Source organism: Aulonocara stuartgranti, assembly GCF_965226115.1.
Source record: "Aulonocara stuartgranti genome assembly, chromosome: 14".
NCBI classification, from domain to species: Eukaryota; Metazoa; Chordata; class Actinopteri; order Cichliformes; family Cichlidae; genus Aulonocara; species Aulonocara stuartgranti.
Window position 1 is genome coordinate 29,546,002 of NC_138950.1, and position 21,342 is coordinate 29,567,343.

The window sequence follows — 21,342 nt, forward strand, 5'->3', positions numbered from 1 at the left end:
ACCGTCACGACTGAAGCTGCTGCTAATCCTCCAGCTGTCCATCAGTGACAGCTCAGTCTTGAACGTCTGGGATCATTAATGTGTGCTCGTGTGATACACAGAAACACATGAATCATCACGTAGTCTTCCAGCCCCAGATGACTTTTTTTTTCAGGTTCTGTGTGACAGAGAACTTTGAAATATTGCGTATTTCAAACAGTTTAGCTTGAAAATTGTTTATTACTACTATTATATCATGGTGGACGGTGTTTAAACAGCAGAAACACCTTTAAATGTGTTCCAGAAAAACAAAAAAGATTTAGTATTTATTCTTCGTTTTTTCTTCTTCTCTCCAGGAAACAGGAGCTGCTGAACATCTCCAACGTCCCTTTGGGAGAATGTCCCCCATCACCACCCCGCACTGCACCGCCCAGCATGAAGGTATGAGCAGCTAGACACACCTACGCATGTTTGCTAATGGTGGGATATGATATTTGTCTACATGTGTTAAATCAGCTGACTGCGATTGTCCTCAGTGTGAAATCCCTTTAACAAGCATGCAATTCAGAGACAGTGACAAACACCACTGTCACAAAAGTTCAAGAGAACATATTTGTGGACGTAAATAAAGCACGGTGTTAGTTCGGGCAGGCCAAAGCCAAGCGAAGCTACAATCCCGGCAAATCAGCTGATCTCAGTGCCAGTCCCCATCAGCTCATGGCTCAGCTGATTCTGGCTCTCTCTTGCAAATTATTGCAGATGAAAATAGCAGTTTTCCTACCGTTGTCCTGGCTAAATGTCAGGCGAATACAGGCTATTATGCTTTTACAACATCTGCTATCTATGCCACAAATTAAAACCTATAATTTTTTAAAGATTCAAATCAGGTTCATTATTTATATCTATTATTATATATTATATCTATTATTGCTCTCAGAGAACACAAACATGCTGATGTCATTGTGTGAACTCAGTCGCATGCCCATTTTGCTGTGACGGTTCCTCCAGGCGTGGAGTACTGTAATCCTTCTTTTTCCAATGTCTGCTTGCCATTAAAAAAAGGGATTACGTCTGGAGGCAAGCGGAATAAGAGCCTGAGATACAATGAATGCTCATCTGTGCCGCTAAATCTTGGCTTTATATTTTGTCTCGAAATTTTACAGGAAAGTGAAGGATGCGTTCTACAAGACATCCAGTAAAAGGAAATGTCTATTCATTTGAGTGTGCACTTTACCTTGGCTCCTGTTACTTTGACTGGCACTTGGAAATTTCCGTATATGACAGCACGAAGCGGTTTTCGAGGACCTGATCTCACTTTTCTTCCATGCTTGTCATTGTTTTGAACTTCCTTTTGCAGATAAAACGTTTTGTTGTTAAAAATGAATTGTGATGTAAATTGAATCATGGTCTACTACAGTGGGACCCCATTGGGACCACAGTGGGAACCAAAGTGAAAAACAAAAATATGAGAACGTAGCTAAACTACAGATCTTGTAGATGATCATCTTCCTCAGGTGCTGTTACACTGACTCATGTGGTGTGAGGTATGATGTTGTCAGACACTCTCTCTGCACTACTCTCACACTAAAGCTGAAGATCTTTCTTTCTTTTTCCTTCAGCATGACAAAAAGAAAGAATACATTCTGTATGGAGGGAGATTAGCATGGTGAGGAAGTAGCTGATGGCTCCTGGTCAGGATAGCAACCTCAAAGCAAGCCATCATTACTGAGTCCTCTGAATGGGAGTTTGTCCACGGTGAGAGAGGAACGATTGAACTGAATTATGCTCTCAGAGGAATCATATGTGAGAGAAATTATGGAAGAAATATAACTCAAGACAGAAGGCATCAATTACCTTCTTGATGTGTGGCTGATTTCTTGTAATTATCAAACAGCAGCCTCCAATTTTGCTGTGAGCTAGAGTGGCCTAATGGCGAGATACTCATCATCAGTCACACTGGCAGTGAACGTATGAAACATATAATTTTTTATAATTGCAGTTTACGGCAAATCCGTGCCTTTTGTGTAGAAACATTTGTCTCCTTTCTCAGATCGCAAAGCACATGTCGATAAAATCCGTTTTGTCAGCACCGTGTCGGCGCTAATCCTGCTTTTATCCATTTTTGTTTTTTAATTGTTAGATAGGTGCTCTCGTAAGAAGCTCTTTACGTGGTTAGGAAAAGCGTTTAAGGTTATAGGCGTCAGAGGACAGCTCACGAGCAAACGTGTTAAGGCAGCAGCGGCGGGAAAACTGTGTTTGCTCAAGTGATGCGTTTAAGTGCAAATCGGAGGTACTTCTGGTTTGTTGAGTATTTCCATTTCTGCTGCTTTACAGTCAAAAGCCACTCACAAGCTTATATAACGTGTGTGATGTGAGTATTTTGAAATTCAGATCCAAAATGCTGAATGTTATAAACAAATAACCCCTTCTTGATCATCTGTAAATATAATATTATTCTGACATACATGCACACCAGCCACTTCATTAGGTAAACCTTGCCATTCTTTTTGACTTCTGAACTCCCTTAAACCGTGGAGGCACAGATTCAACGGTGTGCTGCACATCCGTGAAGTGAATCTCCCATTAAACCACATCCCAAAGCTGCTCTGGTGGATTGAGATTCGGTGACTGTCTAGGTCGTTTGAGAACAGTGAACTCCTTGTTTTAGTTTTGTGACATGTTCTCTTATCCTGCTTGGAGCAGCCATCAAAACATGGGCACACTGTGGTCAGCAACAATGCTCAGACAGGCTGTTGTGTTCAAACCATGCTGGAGCTAAGGAGACCAGAGTATGCCAAGGAACAAGTGGTTATCTGAGTTTTTCTTGCTTTCCTATCAGCTGAAAGCAGTCGGACCCATTCTGCTCTGAACTCTGACGTTAACGAGGCATTTTCATCCAGAGAACCACCGCTCACTTGGCATTTTCTCTTTTTTCATACCATTCTCTGTAAACCCCAGAGATGGTTGTGTGGGAAAATCCCAGCAGATCAGCATTTTCTGAAATACCCAGATCAGCCTGTCTGGCACCAACAACCATTACCTTTCTTTCTCCGTCTGATGCTCAGTTTGAACTTAAGCAGGCCATTTTGACCACAAATACATGCCTAAGTGCATGTGGTTGCTGCCATCTCGTTGGCCGATTAGATATTTGCTATAACAAGACAAAACGTTCTCACTCCCAAAGCGTAACATATTACCCTATGTGACAAATAGCCGGGAAGTTACGCTTTCGGCCACCCAACACATTCCTATGTTACGCATTCGGAAACAGGAGGAATCATGAGAACCATTTGGACTGAATCTACACATGTACATTTATTTAGTTTCTCCTCATGAATTGCTTTGCAAAACACTATCTAACACGATTAAGGTTGTGGTAAAGGTTAGGGTTAGGGTTAGGACTGGAATACACTGCTGGAGCGTGTGTTACCGCCGGGAGCGTCATTCTATTGGATTCCATCCACAATCAGGCGCATATCATAGGGACACGGCAGGTTACCTTTCGCCCCTGGGACGCCTCGGGATGTGACAAATCGTCGGCATGTTACGCGTCGGGAATGAGAATGCTCTGAACAAGAAGTTGAACAGGTATACCTAACAAAGTGGCCCATGATCAATTTATAAGTTAGCATACTAAGTAGTTATGTATTTGGTGGTTTAACTCTAATTTATCCACACCATTGTACAGCAGTAGACTGGCTTAGGGAGTGTATGCTAAAACAGAGACTGTATAGTTTGTGCCTGGAATTTCTTCCTTACAGGTGATCTAATGTTTGTATTTGTACAATACTTTATTCAGGCACTTCCTTTTTGACATTAATAATGTGTATGGATGCTGATAGTCAACAGTCTTCAAAGAGAGCAACACCAAACTTGGCAATACCTTGGATGACTTACAGTGTGTGTGTGTGTATGTACTTGTTTAGGCATCTTTGAGAGGACAGAAAATTGGCATGTCACTATACTTGTGAGGACCAACAGTCTTATAAGGACAAAATGCCTGTCCATACAAGTTTTAAGGCATTTTTGAGGCTCAAAATAAGGTTTTAGTGTCAGATTTACAATTGTGTTATTGTTAGGTTTAGGGTAAGGCTAAGCGTGTGTGTGTGTGTGTGTGTGTGTGTGTGTGTGTGTGTGTGTGTGTGTGTGTGTGTGTGTGTGTGTCAGACACATAAACAAGGGCATGACCTGTTTTGCTTTGACAAACAATTCAGTTTGCTGCCTTACTTGATTTTCCTGTTTAAGCTTTAGTGGCCATGTTTGAAGGCAAAACAGACATTATAAATGTGTGGGAGAGGGAAGAGCTCTTCTAAAATGTAGAAGGAAGGGTAAGAATAAGAGGAAGGCAGGGACACTTAAAGACTCAAATGTTTTGGTTGCCCTTCTCAAGGTAAGTCTGCACTGGTTACCATGCAAGTCCCAGCAGTTTGATGTGTAATGGGGAGTTTTTTCAACTTGGCGCGCAAGTTTATGATGAATGAATGTAGGTTAGTAAGTTTCTACTCATACCAACTTATCATTTCAAAATCAAAGCAAGTGAACTTTAACTGAAGCTATCAGACATGTGTTCAAACTTTACTGTTATTGCCGCTAAGTTAATCAGTTACCTCGTCTTGCAGCTAATATTTGTTTATATTGTGACTTCAGAAATAGGCGTATGTCACATCGAGTCAAACTTCAGGTCCTCAAGTCACTGCAGGAGAAACAACCGCAGAGGCGCTTAGTGTTATGAGTGAGGTAGCGGCATCCTCTGCACCCTCTTAAACTTTCTACAGTTTTGTGCCTTCTTAATAGCTGCTTTACACCCACGTGTGCAACATTTTGCAACCAGAGAGCTAAAATATCACATTTACACATGCGTGTCAGTTCAGCTGCGTGCCATTGGGCCACAAGTGTGACAAAGCCGAGCAATGCTGAGAGGGGTTTTTTTGGGGAGGGGGTTAACAACGCGTTCTCAACTCTCAACGGTTGGATTTCATGTACACCTGATAGCTGAGAGGTCAGGGCTTTTAGTTTCGGTCCATCCCTTCACCCAAAAAGGCTGTGCATCTAATTAATGACTATTCAAATAGAAATGCCATGCAAATGCTGCAGATGTAATGTTCTGATATTTGGAAAAGAATAAAAATATATTTATGAGAGAAAGCAGAAGAAGAATGTGAGCAAGTTCAGTTCCTGTTTACTTTTTTTGTGCTTTGTCATCATTTCTGTCAGTGTCTGGGTGGTTGTGTTCATGATTAGCGTGAGTATGTGTGAATTCTAGCTACCAGTGAGTCTGCCAGTCATTGAGTCAGTCAGGCAGACTGACAGGCTGATCGTGGCAGCCTCCACAGGTTGCCATGGGAAATAAGATATCCAGATGTCACCGGGCTAACATAGAAAGAGTGAACGAGTGCGAGCAGGAGAGAAAAGGCAAGAAAAACTAAGAGAGAAAAAGGCTAATAAAAGAAAAGAGGAAATGACTGAGTAATAAGAGAGTATAGGGGACAGATTAGGAGAATGACACACTGAGATTAGAGAGCAACGGTGAGAAAAGGGAAGTAGGCATGTAGAGATATGTTTTAGACTGACAGTGGAACAGAAAGGCAGATATGGCTTCCTTGTCTTTGGACTTGTCTGGACACCATTGGAGGCTCAACATGCTGTCTGCACTCCCAAGAGCCCATTGGGACGCTGCAAAGGTGATCTGCTACAGCGTGTCTTTTTAGCTGCCCTGGGCACTGCTCAATGTAGCAAAAACTCCTTCACATGTGCCAGCATGACTCTAGCTGTCAAATATAATTAAAGTAGGCATTACACGACTTTGTTTGTTTTTGCAGAAGCAGTTTAAAAAGGAAGCACAACACTGCAGTTATAGAGTTGATGATGAGAGGCGCTCAACTTCTGTCTGTGTTTAAACCAGTTTTTTTTAATGGCAAGGTTAATTTGGGGTCAGAGATCAGTATCTCCTGTGATGTGAGTCAAAGCGCTGATGCGCTCACACACACTTGCTACCTAAAACTGTCCATGCATTGCTTTGCACGCTATATATGTGTCAAAATCTGAGCATAAGGCCATTATCACCCTTGCAGCTTGTTAATGTGGCAAGGCGGAGACCCCGTGGGAACAGGGCGGTGTGTGTGTGTGTGTGTGTGTGTGTGTGTGTGTGTGTGTGTGTGTGTGTGTGTGTGTGTGTGTGAATGCACTTAAGGAAGCTGGTTTGTGTGTTATGTAGTATGTGTTGCTCTTTGAGGAAGTGGTTTTTTATCAGTGTGTGAGCGCGTGTGGGTGTGAAAGACTGACCCAGCCCTCTGTGACGCTGCAGAGCTGATCCCGTGGAGGGGAGGGAGCGGCACAATCTACTCTTGCAGATGAATGTTATCAGTGTGAGGGCTTTAAATGCAGACGTTTAGGTTGAGCATTGAGTGTCAAAACACTTGTGTGAGGTGTAAATTGAAGCCAGCCAAAGGGCGATGATTGAACTGCTGCCGGCTAAATGGTGTCAGTAGCTTGTCGCCCTCTGACAGTCAGAGTTTAACTCTCTTTCAGCTTGTTTTAGGTACTTTGTAATCTATTTCTGTCTCTGTTCCAGTCTGCAGAGTTCTTCGACATGCTGGAAAAGATGCAGGTATGACGAAATTTTCATTCCTCTGAATGCCATTTCCTTCTCTGCTGCTGTCCCTCTATCATTTCCTTATTTCAGTATCTCTATTTCCTCCATTCTTTCCCTATCTTCAGCCAGCACTACTGAGCTATAGTAGAGAGGTTTTTTTTGCCATAAAAAGGTTCCTCCTATCACCTTGTTTTTCTTTGACCAAAATCAGCTTTAACATATACTTGAATAGGGTTCACGCTGATGATTTAATCACTGAAAGTCGGCGCTGCGTGTGTCTTAGATTGGATAATAGGCATGCAGGCGGCAGTGAACATCCACACAAAGATCTGGACTGGCATGACTATTTTCTCCTTCTCTGTGTGGAATACATTGATTTTATTTTTGTTCTGAACAAAGGCTGTCTCTCTCTGTGTGTTCGACCACTTTGTGCCCTCCACAGGGCCCTAAGGGTGCAGGCTTTGAGTTGTCTGACGACAGATGGGGTTGGGCGAGGGGGGTTAAAAAGGGTGAGGAGGAAGAGAAGTAAGGTAGGAAAGAAAACATACCAAAAAGGGAGCATATGACCATAGGAAGATTCAGACAGAGATAATTGCTCATGCGGGTTTATTATTAGATGTCCAAGACGTGAATTATTAGGTGGTCATACTGGGAACCGTTAATAGGTTAAAAATAGAAAGCCCCATACTTTTAAGTCATTAGACTTTCTTCGCTCAGGATCCAAGAGGCAGAGGTGGGACCAAGTCATTGTTTTGCAAGTCTCAAGTAAGTCTCAAGTCTTTATCCTCAAGTCTCAAGTCAAGTCTCAAGTAATGTCAGGCAAGTCAGAGTCGAGTCTCAAGTCACTGGTGTAAAAGTCCGAGTCAAGTCACAAGTCTGAAATTTTGAATTTCAAGTCCTTTCGAGTCATTAAAAAAAACGAAAAAAAGCATGTTGCAGTTATGCTAAATGTAAATATTAGACCATGTAATTTTTAAATCTGTGTTTTTCTCAACACATGACAAAATAGTGAACTTAGAAAATATACACAAATTGTGAAATTGCACCTCTTTAAAATGCAGCTCAATTAAACCTAGCTCCAAGAATAATTTTCACCGACAGTTCTGAGATAAGCTGCATGTTATTCTTGGATGCGGTTGTAGGACCAGCTTTAAAATCGCATGACAAAAATATCATACACATTAAAAAAAAACTGCATCACCAACGTAGCCTGGACAACATTTGCTAGTTAGATGAAGTCAGCTATCTCATCGTAGCATATTTATATGCATATTTATAATTATACGGTTCTTGGAGTGAGTGCACACACTCATGAAGTTTAGTAACTTCCGGTCACTGCAACAAGCCCAGGTACAGTTTACCGACGGATGGGTACAGGACCTTGAAATGCACCGTGTAGAACGAAAGACCATCGTACGTATCATAAGTTTACCAGTCTCACAAATCGTCTTCATAAATACACATTCGTTAACCGTTTATTAATAGGACCTTTGAGCTCAACGGTAATTAATTAGTAGTGGAAATAATTTCTGGTACGCATCACAGAAATGTAGCAGTGACAATAATATTGTATGCTGTAATCGTACTGGACAATTAGTGATACAAAAAACCTGTTTTATCCTGTGAATAAAAGTATATGTTTTTGTCAATGTACCATAATAACAGAGGCGAAACGCAATATTGTGTCAGGACAATTCACTATTTATGCACAATAAACAAAGGAGCATAGCGCGACCATTTCTGTTCAGCGCCAGACTTGCTTGTAACCTATATCACCAGTTATGTTATGAAAGTGACGCATTAACTACAACAGCAGACTGACCTTTGTGGAAATGCTTGGAGCAGACTAACCTGTGAGCTAGAGTGTTCTGGGACGTTATATTTGATCTTTGAATGGCTGCAATCCAGGCCATCCGTCGCCTGTTTGTCACTTCGGAAACACGGCTGAACAATTTCTCTTAAACGTCGTAATCCGATAACAACCGATCTCTTTACCCGTCGGCTTCCCGTGGCTGTCATGCGACCGGCTATTGCAGTTAATAATACAACAGCTTCTTGACATTTTTGTGTTTCTTTTTATCGCTGTGTAACTGATTTTAATTGAAAGCCTGCGTGCGCTAGTACTTCTTGCCACGAGTTCCCAGAATCCTTTGCGGTTCTACCCGTGAATGACGTCACATTTTCAATCTCTATATAATATGCGTGTTAAATTTTATATTTGGGGTGAAATATCAAGTCTTTTCAAGTAAACCGGTTCAAGTCCAATTCAAGTCCCAAGTCATTGGTGTAAAAGTCCAAGTCAAGTCACAAGTCTTAGAACATTTTTTCAAGTCAAGTCTAAAGTCATAAAATTAATGACTCGAGTCTGACTCGAGTCCAAGTCATGTGACTCGAGTCCACACCTCTGCCAAGAGGTGTGAACTGACCTGCAGCTGAAAGTTAAGGAATGCCAGTTTTATCCAGTGACCCCTGAATGCACCATATTAAATACCAGAAAAGCTCCCTCCAACAAAATTATAACATTTCCATTTGTTTCTTTTAAACTTTCTTTGAGACTGCTGATGATTTGTGTTTATTTTTTTCCTTCTATTGTCAACGAATCCTTTAAAAAGACCAAAACAAACAATTCTTTGTATCCAAAGCCTGAAATATGATATTCCCCCACACTGTGGGACTCTACTGGCGCTCAAAAACTCAATGAGCATTGACTGACTTGTCGGCCTCTGTAGTTCATTTTAGGTCAGTCTCATGTGCGCAGCCTTTTCTGATTATTGCAGTGAGTATTATTCACTGTACCACATACGAATTGATCCACTGTTGAAAATATTCTTTACAGTATCAGTAACAGCAAGTAAGACTGCCGTGTGGTCTATTTACAGTTAGAGAAACACAGCATCGTGTAAGAGACTGAGTCAAAAACAATGTAAAATAGCATCTGTGTTTAGAATAGAAGTAAACAGAAATAGCTAAGAGGAGACAAGGTGTGAGATGGTAAGTCAGCGTGAGGGAGAACCTGATTGAGGACATCACTGGAGTTATTTAGAAAGTGTAACTAGAGGATGACGACCCCCTAAGCAGCCTGATGATCAAAGAGTCACATACGTATGCAGAGTGAAACTGGCAGCTCGTCGGTCTTTGCTGAAGCTCAGCTTGCATTGACCTTCTCGTCTGGGCTCTGAACGTTTGGAATCAGGCTTTCAAAGTGTGTTCCTGATGATGAAGGTCACTTTTTTCCTTTTTTTTGCTCCCCATCTCCGGTCCACTCCCTCCTTTCCTGTTCTTTTGTCAGCTTCACCAATTTTCACCCCTCTCTCTGCTTCCTCTGCCTTTGGCTTTTCTGTATGACCAAAAATCGAAGCCTCTGAAGACTCTTTCTGATCAGTGTCGTACTGTTGACACTGACTCCCTGCTGACTGCAACAGCTGCTCCATCAGTATGCACTCAGACAGACATAAACCACTACAGATTAGACTTAGAAGTATGTGCAAACACTTGTATGTGTGTGTGTGTCGGGGTTGCATTTGCACTCTTCAAATGAATTCTGCCTGACTCTTGGTATGATTGGTGGCAGTATAAGCGATGGCGGTGGCGTGGTGGTGGTGTGTATGCTAAGAGCTGTGAATCTGCACACATGCATTTATTTCCTCACTCTTATTCTCAGTCATGTAGATGAGCTGTTCCACTGGGCCTGTAGCATAATTGGCCAATTTACTGTGTGTACTAGATTGGCTTTTCGTAGCTGCATATATTTGCACTGCGCTGCATACTATGAAAAAAAAGGCTTCGGCCTGCGCCTCAGCGTTTCTGTGTTCCAACAAATGATAATAACAAGTGAAGAAAGGAACACTTAGTGTGTGGAAGCTGGATTCAGAGAGGGGATGACTAAGTGACTGCATTACCTGTGTGCGCTCGTGCATGTGTGTGTGTTTGTGTTTGCAAGAGAGTATATTAGCACGTATGACTCACTCTGTTTTCACCTGTCAGCAGATGAGACAGTCTGAAGTCTGAAAACAAGAATGTTTCTGCACCCTTTTGGAACATTGCACAAATAAACTGAACTTGTATTTTTTTAAATTCTTTTTTGACCTCTTGTGCTTTTCCACTCTTATGCTGCGATTGGACTTTAATAAGGTCCCTAAAGCTGAAGAGACCAAAAAATGGAAGGTGTGACTCGATACACACTTGTTGATATCTTCTCTGTGGGTCTCATTAGTGTGTCTGTGTGTGTCACCATTTATTCTGCATGCTGTGCTTCATTGCTGCACTGCTTTGCTCTGTGGTCGGACTCCTCGCCGCGAAGGAATTCTGAACACCCCGTGAATGTTTTTCAGACTTTTCTCAGACTTTTCAAAGTGCAAAAATCCATAACCCCCTGATCAGATTGATTATAAGTTGAATGAACTCCAGCTGTCAATTGATCCTCTCCGGCCTGCCAGAGTTGCTGGCTCCTGCTGCCACAGAATATAAATGACTGGCTGCCCGGAGCCCTGCACCACCAACAATGCAGACAGGCCTCAGCAGTATTTTAGAGGTCACACTGGAGCTGGGCTAGCAGTGCCAAAGGCACACAGCTCTAAAATCTCAGGGGCCACTGAATCAAACACACTCCCTCGCTGATGTTTGCTGATGACTTTGCATTTTGCGTTGCATCATCGCCCCGACGTTTATTTAGTATCGTGAGCTGCGCTCCCCTTTCGCACCTGTGTTTGTGGATGTGCTTGGATCTGTTTCACCGTCGCAAAAGTCAGTGAAGTTCATACAAGTTAAAAGTGTTACTGATGGTGTGTGCATATGTGTATGTATGTCTGTCCTCTTTTCTTTTACAGGATGACTATATCCCCTACCCACGGATAGAAGATGTGAGTCATTTCTAGCTCATCTTTCACTCAGCCATAATGCAAAACATTTGCAACCTTTGGCAAAACATGAAAAGCACACACTTTTTTAGTTGGTTATGTTTTATGTTGGTTTATGTTACACGCAAGGTCCTAGAGAAAGGTGGTCCATACCCCCAGGTAATCCTGCCCCAGTTCGGGGGTTATTGGATTGAAGATGTGGAGGCACCGGCAGGAACTCCATCTTCCTCAGAATCTAGTTTCTGTGAGGAGGAAGACAGAGGAGAGGGCATGAGCCCCGGTGGGGGGCACAGCTACCGTCTGGAGTGCAACAGCACAGCCCGTGCCTACCGCAAACACTTCCTGGGCAAGGTTAGTGCAGTCATGTCAGTTTGTACCAAGCAGTGCGAGTCTTTAAAGTCTAAACTGCACCTTTCTCCCTCGCTTACCTCCTTCTCTATATCCATACACCCAGGAGCACATGAACTACTATTGCACCGGCAGCAGCATAGGCAACCTCATCATGTCCCTGAAACACGAAGAGGCTGAGGGACAGGAGTTCCTGCGCATCATGCTCAGGTACAATCAGGCAAAGGCAGCAACAGTAGCTTCACTTCACATATTATAAGTTCAGGATTTAAAGTCTGATGTGGTTTTCCTTCATGTTCCTGTTAGTGATGGGCTAAACCAAAAATACCTGCCATAGCGTGATAATAAGAGCGAAAGGAGGATGAATGAAAACCTGTCCTGGCCTAGTGCCAGTTCAGATTCTTCTAAAACAAATGTTGTGGCAAAAATCAATCCATCCACACGACCCAAATGCCATTCTCAAACATTTGCGCTACATTTTTGTGACATTTCTGTCTGAACCACAGTCAAGCTCCAATTAATTATTCGACAAACCTAAAACCCCAAAGAAACACAAACACTGTTGGCATGGCTAAAACACACTAATAACCCAGGCCTCCATTCTGTTTTATTGCAGCTCTGTGCACTCCATGTTTGCCAAATTTCATATGATTTTGTTGCTCTGTGATGAATGTTTTTTGCTATTATCACAGTTGGTGACATTTTGATTAACGGGCGAGCAAAACAAATAGCATAATGCTTTGTTGTTACGTAGCCATTGTGGGTGTTGCACAGAGAACTGTAGCCAGGTGATTGCTAATCTTCTCTATGACAGATGACTGTGATAATGCTAGTGTTATGAGCAGCACTGCTACATTTAGAGTCAATGAGCCCAGTGACTTTATTTTTTTTTCAATTCGAAATTGGTTAAAATGATTAGTTCACATTTCCTCATATTCTTCCTTAAATTTCACCGGGACAGTGAACTACATGGACACTAGGAGTTAACTAGAAATCTCTTTGATGGAACAAATTCTTGAACGGTCCTATAAGTCCTTTTACATTCAGCCCATTTTGAGTGGGCGGGGCCAGTAAAATTCCCATTTCTGTCAGTGTAAGAACTTTAACTGCCCATTTAATCCCCATTGGGTTTAAAGTGCAACAAACAATTGTGTAAAATAAGAGAAAAAGTTACGCAGCTCCCTGCCCAGACTGTACTGTAATTATAAAATAAAGTTTTTGTTCATTCACATTTTGCATTTTTTTTTAACTGTGGGACCACTGTAAAAAATTGACATGTTAATTGTTTGGTTTTTTTTAATCTATCACAAAATTACTTTAGTGTCCTATGAAATGCCATAGATGAGTTCTTAATCAGTAGGAAAACTTATGAAAACACAGTTAAAAGTCCAAAATGTATGCCCTCCAATACATTTTCCAAAGCCATCCAATGGGCCGGATCAGAGTCTTTGCCAGCCCGATTTTAGTCCACGGGCCTTATGTTTGACATCCCTTCTCTATGTGGATGACCAATTTATATTCTTCTTGCAGGTCGAGGACCAAAACAGTTCACGATAGGATCTCTTTAGCAGGGATCAACCAGCTGCCCAGCGTACCACAGATTGCCAAGGTAAGATAGAGCTCACAGGTACACCAGGTTTAAAGGCAGACAGTCTCCATGCACATATAGCAACATCAAAACATAATGGCACATATTCAGGGAGGTATGGTGAACACCTGAGCGTGAGGGAGAAGGAAAGACTTTCGTAATCACATGTATTATTTCAGAATAGCACTTCTCACAAGTAATAACTGGACAAAAATTGCATTAAAGAAGTCAAGGTAACAGGAAAAAATGTTGAAGTGGAATTGTTCCCTTCCTGTTATATTTCTTTTTGCTCTCTGACATGTGACTGATTATTATTATCTCTAAGACATTTTCTGGTACATTGGATTAGTGCTCCTTTACAGTAATCCTTCTTCTCTATGTTTTTTCATCTGTTAGGTCTTTTGTGATGATGCCACAGGGCTGAAGTTCAACCCCGTCCTGTACCCACGGGTGAGTTCATCCTCAGTTCCTGCACTGCAACCATCATCACACCCAGTGTGACCTGAGCTCTTCCGTCCAAGGCAAATATTCATTCAAGCTGAAACGAGGTAGCTTTACCAGTCCCTTACGTTTCCTGAGACACAAAGGGGGGCAGTATAGCTGAAAGGACATTTAATTATAGCTGCCACAACTTTACACCAACGTTCATAAATAACTTTTCATGAATTTTCATATCTATAAATATTTGATGGCTTTTATTTAAAGCCCGTGGCTTTTGTAGACATTTGAGCTTTAATTATTTTTTGCCAGCATCACCTGCCTGTCCCTACACATCAGATTTCATTAACTTTTCAACCTCCTAAAATTTTATCCACAAAAACACGTCCTTCTTGTCACATTTTACCCCCTACTTCCTGCCTCTCTAACATCTGCACTGCGCAGTAAGCATATTAGTCAAGAAACGATTGATGATACCGCAACTCTCTAAAATGAATTTGATGGATCTGTTCCTCCTCCTCCTCCTCTTCCTCCTGTGAGCCTGATGGAGGAGTGTGATGGAGCATGCTTTCAGCCTGTGCCTCAGGGAAGGAAAAAAACCATCTGTGTCTCCGTATGCAAGAGACAGCAACAGGATCACTGCCCTCGCTGGGGGCCGCTATACAGTTTGTTGCATGACAGCCTTACATAACATGGACCCAATAAAACCGGCCCTGGAGACTTGTTATAGAGAAGGAAAACACTTCTTTTTTTAAAAGTGTACAACTTATAATCATAGGAAGAAAGTACGACTTTTCCTCTGTTTTGTTTACGTACAGGGATCCCAGTTAATAGTGGCTTACGATGAACATGAGGTGAACAACACGTTCAAATTCGGAGTCATCTACCAGAAGTTTGGACAGGTGAGCTATTTTAATTATCTTCCGCTTACTTTACATGTACCCTTTTATCTCATCTATCTTTCTCTTGTCTGTCCTTCACTTTATGTGCACGTATGTGTTTTCCTCCTCAGACATCAGAAGAGGAGCTATTTGGAAACAATGAGGAGACGCCAGCTTTCAAGGAGTTTCTCAGTATCTTAGGAGACACGGTTGAACTGCAAGATTTTAAAGGGTGAGGGTAGTAAAATGCAGTTCACTGGCATAAAACTTGTAGAATAATGTGAGAGAAAGTGGCAGGAAGAAAGGATTCAGTCAAATTTAAATGCAAAGAAACGAGTGAGTCTAAAAGAAGGAACCTTGGGCTTATTACAGTGAAGAACATGGCGAGCTTTAATTACTGTAACCTTGGAGCAATTTGTCCTGCTGTTTCGGACTCAGCATGCAACGTGGGTAAACTGCTTAGTGCAACAGATTTGTGCAAAGAAAGTGCCACATGGACAGGTAATCAGAGCTTTGTTTATTGTAAGGTAGGGGGGTGGGGGGTGCCGCAAGCTTTCTCCTATAGGGTTACACTTGTTGCTTTTACATAAGGAGACTATAAATTGTAGCTGACACATCACATTTGAATGACACTGGAGCCAGTTAGGCTTAAAATGTGATGACGGGATGTGTAAAATGCATGAAACAGAACCTTGTAAGTGAAGGCTGGAGGCTGCACAGAGAACATGAGCGCTCTGATCCTGTGACAGGTTCCGTGGTGGGCTGGACGTGTCCCATGGACAGACGGGGTCTGAATCTGTCTACACCGTCTTCAGACAGAGGGAGATTATGTTCCACGTGTCAACTAAGCTTCCCTTCACCGAGGGTGATGTTCAGCAGGTACCACGGCTTAATTCTGCCTTTATTATTGTTATACTGAATGCATGTGTGGATTTAGCTGCCAAATGGGGCACTTGAGCCCAGAAATATCAATATTAAATTGCTTTTATTCAAAGGCACTGAATTCAGATTTGATCCCTTGTTGGAAGAATGGTTGAGTTAAATGCACTAGATCATCTCACAGCTATTAAAGAGGACTTTAAAAGGAGCACATTCTTGCTTTTATGCCTCTGGTGCTGATGGTGTATCTGAGATTCAGGTGTTGGTGTTGTTCCTGGATCATCATATGATTAATATTGATCCAGGTTTACTATTGCAAGTGATCAATCACATAGTTATTATGTTTTAGTCCTGCGACACAGAAAAGAACCTGCGGATGTCCACTCAGGAAAAAATCCAACAAAGGGAGCGTTTCGAGCCATCGTTGGGTTGGGGGTTAGGATTCAATCGTGGTTAGGGTTAAAGGATCATCTGGTGCTGATCTGAAGTTAATACTTGAACAAAGTTGACCTTTCTTGTGTCATCTATATCTTTCAGCTGGTTTCAAAAACTAAATAAAATGTTCTTTGGCTTCTTATGAAAAAACAAAGAAAAAAATAAAGGCGGATCAGTTACAAAACTTTTAAAATCCATTCATAAAAGGAGTAAAAGAGCGACTAGGTGGCCTAAAATGCTGTAGGCGTGCATTAAATCACTTATTAGCAAATCGTCACCCCAGTATAGTATATACCATATAATAGCTTAAATGCTACAGAGACTTTTGCTTTTAGTGTCTGCAGTGAGCTCTCAGTTTTGTGCTGAATCTCATTTTTCTGCAAACATGTTCTATTCTAAAGTTTTCAGTGTACAGGAAGTAGAAGGGAAAAAATATGAGTAGCCAAAGATGAACAGCTTCATCAACGAGTGACCTTCAGTGTTCTTCAGACTCTGACAGCAGCATCCGCACTAAATTACAGTGGGGGCATGACTTGGGTACACACATAACTGCATGTATTCTAAGACACATGTCAAATCTTGTCTGGCACTTGGTGGACGAGTTGTGAAAATAGCAGATGCACAACCAAAATCTGCACACAGTGTTAAACCACTGACCTTTCTGGCCTTTCTATCATGCAAATGTATTATTTTAATGAACTCTAAACAATAAAATCTCCCCTCTGTTTCAGAGGAGAATTTTCATGAAGACTTTATGGACTTGCTATCAATGTAGCACGCTCCTCTTATTCTAATCCAGCACTGAGATAAGGCTGATGGGCCTTGCACTGGCAGTTATTAAATCTTGTGTTAAGATCTTTTCTTTTTAAACCTTCATTGTAGTCTTAAAGTGCTCGGTGACAATGAGCTTTGCCATCCTAATAAAAAACTAAATTGCTCTTATATAAGCCATCGCTGAGGGTTTGATGTGAAGTCTCTAAAATCCTCCCGAGAACCATATGACCCCTTCTTGAATTCAGGGGCTCATGGAGTGTAGAACTAGAAGCCATATCCCGAGCTCTTATTTTGAAAGTGTTCAAAAATAAACACATAGCAAAAACTGGTGACCCGAGGTAATTATTTCCTCCTCAGCTCCAAAGAAAAAGGCACATAGGAAACGACATTGTCGCCGCAGTCTTCCAAGAAGAGCCCACACCGTTTGTTCCGGACATGATCGCCTCCAACTTCCTGCACGCCTACGTCCTGGTGCAGGCAGAGAACCCCTGCACAGAGCACACGACATACAAGGTACAAACAGGAAAATACTTCCTCTCCTTCCGTGTGTGCTGTAGTGGGCCGGTGGCCACAGTAACATGTGGCTGTTACTTGTTTTATGCTGACAGGTGTCTGTTACGGCGAGGGAAGATGTACCTTCATTTGGACCTCCCCTTCCAAACCCAGCCATCTTCAAGAAGGTGAGCGGCAGATGTGATCTCAGTATGAAAAGAAGCACCACCAAGGCAGCTCGCTGTCTGGGCAGTATTTACTTTTAAGGGAATAATATTATATTTTCTATATATTGACTTTGTTTTCTTTGTTTTTTAAGAGGTTTGAGTGCAGTAAAAATCAGATAAGGGTCACAGGGCAGTAGATAATGGATAATAGGTACGATTTGCAAATAACTTGTCATAATGAATTAGAGCTTATTATATTATATATAATATTATACTACAGTATATTTCTAACTAAGCATGTCATTTGTTTTCACTTGAGACAAAGGGAAATGTGAGGTCAGAGGTCAAATGTGGCCACATTATATTTAAAAAATGATATTTAGAATTCCCCATATACTAGAATCATTTACCAAATGTTGCTAATACAAACAAAGGATGTATTTTGCAAATATAAGCACAGTTTTAAAGGTAAAAGTCATTTTATGAATGTTTGACCTTATTTGACCATAAAGAAGAGGTCAAACGGTACTTTCTATATCATTGCAGGACACACAAAAAATAGTTTTAAGGCTTTTTGTCATTTTTTGGTCAACAAATCATTGTAGACCTTGGTGGACTTCAAGGTCTCTACACCCCCAGTTTTTATCAGAGTTCCTTGAAAACCTTTTGAGCTGTTTACAGACAGAATAACACACACACACACGCAAACACTACCAAAAACACACCAGGCAGAGTCAACTTTTTGACCTTGACTCCAATGACTTGTGCTGACGAAAAGCTAAAGTTCACTGAAATGAACTGATATCCTTCGCTGGCAGCCAGTCACTCAATATGAAGAAGAAGAGTAGTGCTTTTGGCAGGAAATGATACGCTGACCTGCAGCACGGATTGCCTTTCAGTAAAAGGTATCTGCAGCATGTGAAAATACACTTTTTAGATTTCCAGCAGAGAGTTGGTTAGGAGATTGATGCCAATCTTAAAGTAGGTAAGAAGCTGTAGACTTCCTGTTCATGGAGAAAATGTCCAAAGGTAATATAATAAGAAAATACAGTCACAGGTATTCAGTATCTCTACAAAGTTATTGCTTAGTGAAGGATGAAAGATTTATTTCAGGATTCTGTCACAAAAGCAAAAGTCCAATGCAGAAAAAAATTAGAGACACTGGTTTCAGCATTCAGTCGATAATAAAGCTGCTCACTGCAGAATAAGAGGATGAAAAGGGGGAATTTGAGGCAGATGGGATTTTTAAATCATTTACGCTCATGATCACCACAGCACAATGAGCTGAGGCACTGTTGTCTGTATATCGTTAAGGTCACCTTTTCCTTTCCTCATTGTCACCCTCCCCATTCCTTGTTGCTCATCAACTTCCCTCCTCGCCTCTGTCGCTCTCTAGGGCCCAGAGTTTCGAGACTTCCTGCTGACAAAGCTGATCAATGCTGAAAACGCCTGCTACAAATCTGACAAATTCGCCAAACTGGAGGTGACACACGCGCGCACAGCTACACCAAAACACCGCAGCATGCCTTCGTTCCGCTCTGCCGATTCATCCCTAATCATTTTCCCGATGCGTTCCTGCTTGTGTGTGTGTGTGTGTGTGTGTGTGTGAACCGATTTCAGGGGCGAACACGAGCCGCGCTGCTGGACAATCTCCACGACGAGCTGCACAGACAGAGTCAAAGCGCGCTTGGTCTGGGCCAGGTCGGAGAGGAGGACAAGCTTGAGAACGGGGGACACGGAGGCCTGCTGGAGTCCTTCAAGGTGAACATGAGCCTAGACAAAAAGTACATCGTTCAATCCTTTCTCAGCTCTGTGACATTTATTTAATCACCGTCATTACAGCACAAGAGTGCCAGGTTTGCTCGCTGTAGGTCAGCGAAATGTCACAGGTCTGCAAGATGACTTGAGGCGTTAAACCATTGTTATCACAGACGCTCCTGGATTTCTCAGTGCTCGAGAATTTTGACCTTATACTCACAGTGTGTGTGCGTGTGTGTGTGTGTGTATTCAGTGTGAGCATGTGAACATGCAAAACGCTGCGGCGCTAAATCTGTATGAGACTGTGCCTTTCTCTTTATGAATTTCTCCTCTGCTTCCTCTCACCAGCCACCTAAATCTCTCTAGCCCATCACACCGCCATTGCACGTGCTCACTGAAGGCTGGAGTGTCTTTAAAAGGACCGTCTTGAATGTGTGTCTCTGTTTGTCGCCACGAAAATGTGTAACCAATGTAATCATTTGATTCTATCGCTCTTCGCAGACGTTGTGGACGGCGGCTTTGCAGTTTGTGCAGTCGGTCCCAGGGGGCGCTCTTATTGTTGCTGTCGTGGCGGTTGCTGTGTATTACCTTTCTGTGTCACTGTAAATGCACGTGGGGGAATTATATGATGATAAATAAAGACGATCTCATATGATGTTGTTTGTGTGTGTGTGAATTTGAGCTGGTCATAGCTGAGGCAGATAGCAAAGGTGGGAAAAGTATCGACATTTTATTTGAATGTTACCGACCGGAAGTTATCATAAACTCCTTTTACATCAATGAACCAATGATATAAATAATGAGTGTAACACAGTTACAGTACTCTTTCTTCTCTAACTCACTTTCTCTTCTTCTTGGACAACTGTGCCCCCTTGTGGTCACCTTCTTGACACTGCCTCCCCCCAACTTCATTATTTCACACAGTTTCCATTACTTGCTTCTACTCCTTAACCTCCTCCTCTCCCTCATCATGAGCTCATCTCTCTTTTCTCCTGCTTCTCCAGAGAGCCATGCGGGTCAGAAGCCACTCCATGGAGACTATGGTAGGGTCTCACCGTCACAGAAGCCCCGGTGTAGGAGGTGGTGTTCCAGCCAGCCTCAGTGGTGGAGGTCTGCCGCAGAGCACCAGCGAATGCACAAAGAGCACCTTCACTGTGAGTTCACTTCAGCAAGATGTGACTTGAGCTAAAAGCTTTGGTTCTTGTTCATTTACTCATCCATATTTAATGTTGGAGGATTTTTGGGGAACATTTTTAAAGTGCTGCAATACTAAGAGAAGCCAAATTCTTTATTCTGTTATCCGCAGCCTCCTGTACTGTCAGCCAAGTCTCCCCTGAAGAGCCCTGTGAAACGGCGCTCGGGTCTCTTCCCCCGTCTCCACTCCAGCACAGAAACTTCTTCAGACAAACACACGCGTGGGTAGGTTAAAGGTCCCTGCATTCAGAAGTTATTACTGTTACAGTCTTTTTAAACAGCTACCTTTTGACTTACGGATTTGCTTTTTGTATGCAGCGACCAAAAGTTTGCAGAGAGCTGCCTGCTGTCCCAGGACGTGAAATCAGAGACATCATCCAATCCGAGCTCACCTGAGATCTGTCCCAACAAAGAAAGGTGAGACCCAAGCTGATTTTATCTAAAGAATACTTTAACAATACTGCTTAATGTTTGCTTTTTCACGTCAGTATAAATTTTACTCATGGTTGCTCCTCTGTGTTCTCCTCAACAGGCCGTTTGTCAAGCTGAAGGAGTGCGGCGGCGGCAGGCAGAACATTTCTCGTTCTTCTTCCAGCACCAGCAGCTTCAGCAGCACCACGGGAGAAACAGAAGCTCTGGAAGAACTGGAGACGGTGAGCCCAAACTTTTATTCATTCATTTGAAAAGAAGGAACGAACGAAAGAAAATGTGTTGTGCTGTTGAGAGTTACATTTTTAAAGTATAAGAACATTGAAGAGATGGTGCAGAAAGCTGCATCTGGTCTGAAGGAAAAATCGCACAAACTTGGAAGAGTTGGTCGGATTTGTGCAAGATGCATTAGGTGGCAATGGACAAATACAAACATACAGATGGTTACACCCTCGTGCAGCAAAGAGGATGCATGTTGAAGCACAAGACACAATAAGACAGCTGATCAAGTTGTTTTGCTAAGTCATCTACA

General features: G+C 42.2%; 1 protein-coding gene across 10 annotated transcripts in view; it reads left to right on the forward strand.

The window, feature by feature from the left end:
- The window catches only part of LOC309688196 (rap1 GTPase-activating protein 2-like), a 127,088-nt gene that overhangs the window by 98,932 nt on the left and 6,814 nt on the right, over positions 1-21,342 (forward strand). For 3 of the 10 annotated variants that reach the window (XM_082503729.1, XM_082503742.1, XM_082503740.1), the window contains 19 exons: positions 336-420; positions 6,551-6,586; positions 10,703-10,735; positions 11,398-11,430; positions 11,557-11,778; positions 11,882-11,985; positions 13,306-13,384; positions 13,760-13,813; positions 14,620-14,703; positions 14,814-14,914; positions 15,432-15,561; positions 17,128-17,283; positions 17,379-17,450; positions 18,826-18,912; positions 19,050-19,190; positions 20,192-20,341; positions 20,494-20,606; positions 20,700-20,798; positions 20,914-21,034. In XM_082503729.1, the coding sequence (XP_082359855.1) occupies positions 336-420; positions 6,551-6,586; positions 10,703-10,735; positions 11,398-11,430; positions 11,557-11,778; positions 11,882-11,985; positions 13,306-13,384; positions 13,760-13,813; positions 14,620-14,703; positions 14,814-14,914; positions 15,432-15,561; positions 17,128-17,283; positions 17,379-17,450; positions 18,826-18,912; positions 19,050-19,190; positions 20,192-20,341; positions 20,494-20,606; positions 20,700-20,798; positions 20,914-21,034 (1,900 nt within the window). Of the gene's footprint in view, positions 1-335; positions 421-4,237; positions 4,370-6,315; positions 6,458-6,550; positions 6,587-10,702; positions 10,736-11,397; positions 11,431-11,556; positions 11,779-11,881; positions 11,986-13,305; positions 13,385-13,759; positions 13,814-14,619; positions 14,704-14,813; positions 14,915-15,431; positions 15,562-17,127; positions 17,284-17,378; positions 17,451-18,825; positions 18,913-19,049; positions 19,191-19,688; positions 19,844-20,191; positions 20,342-20,493; positions 20,607-20,699; positions 20,799-20,913; positions 21,035-21,342 lie in introns of those variants that run through there. The other 7 variants (XM_082503730.1, XM_082503741.1, XM_082503731.1 and 4 more) reach the window with 6 other exon arrangements.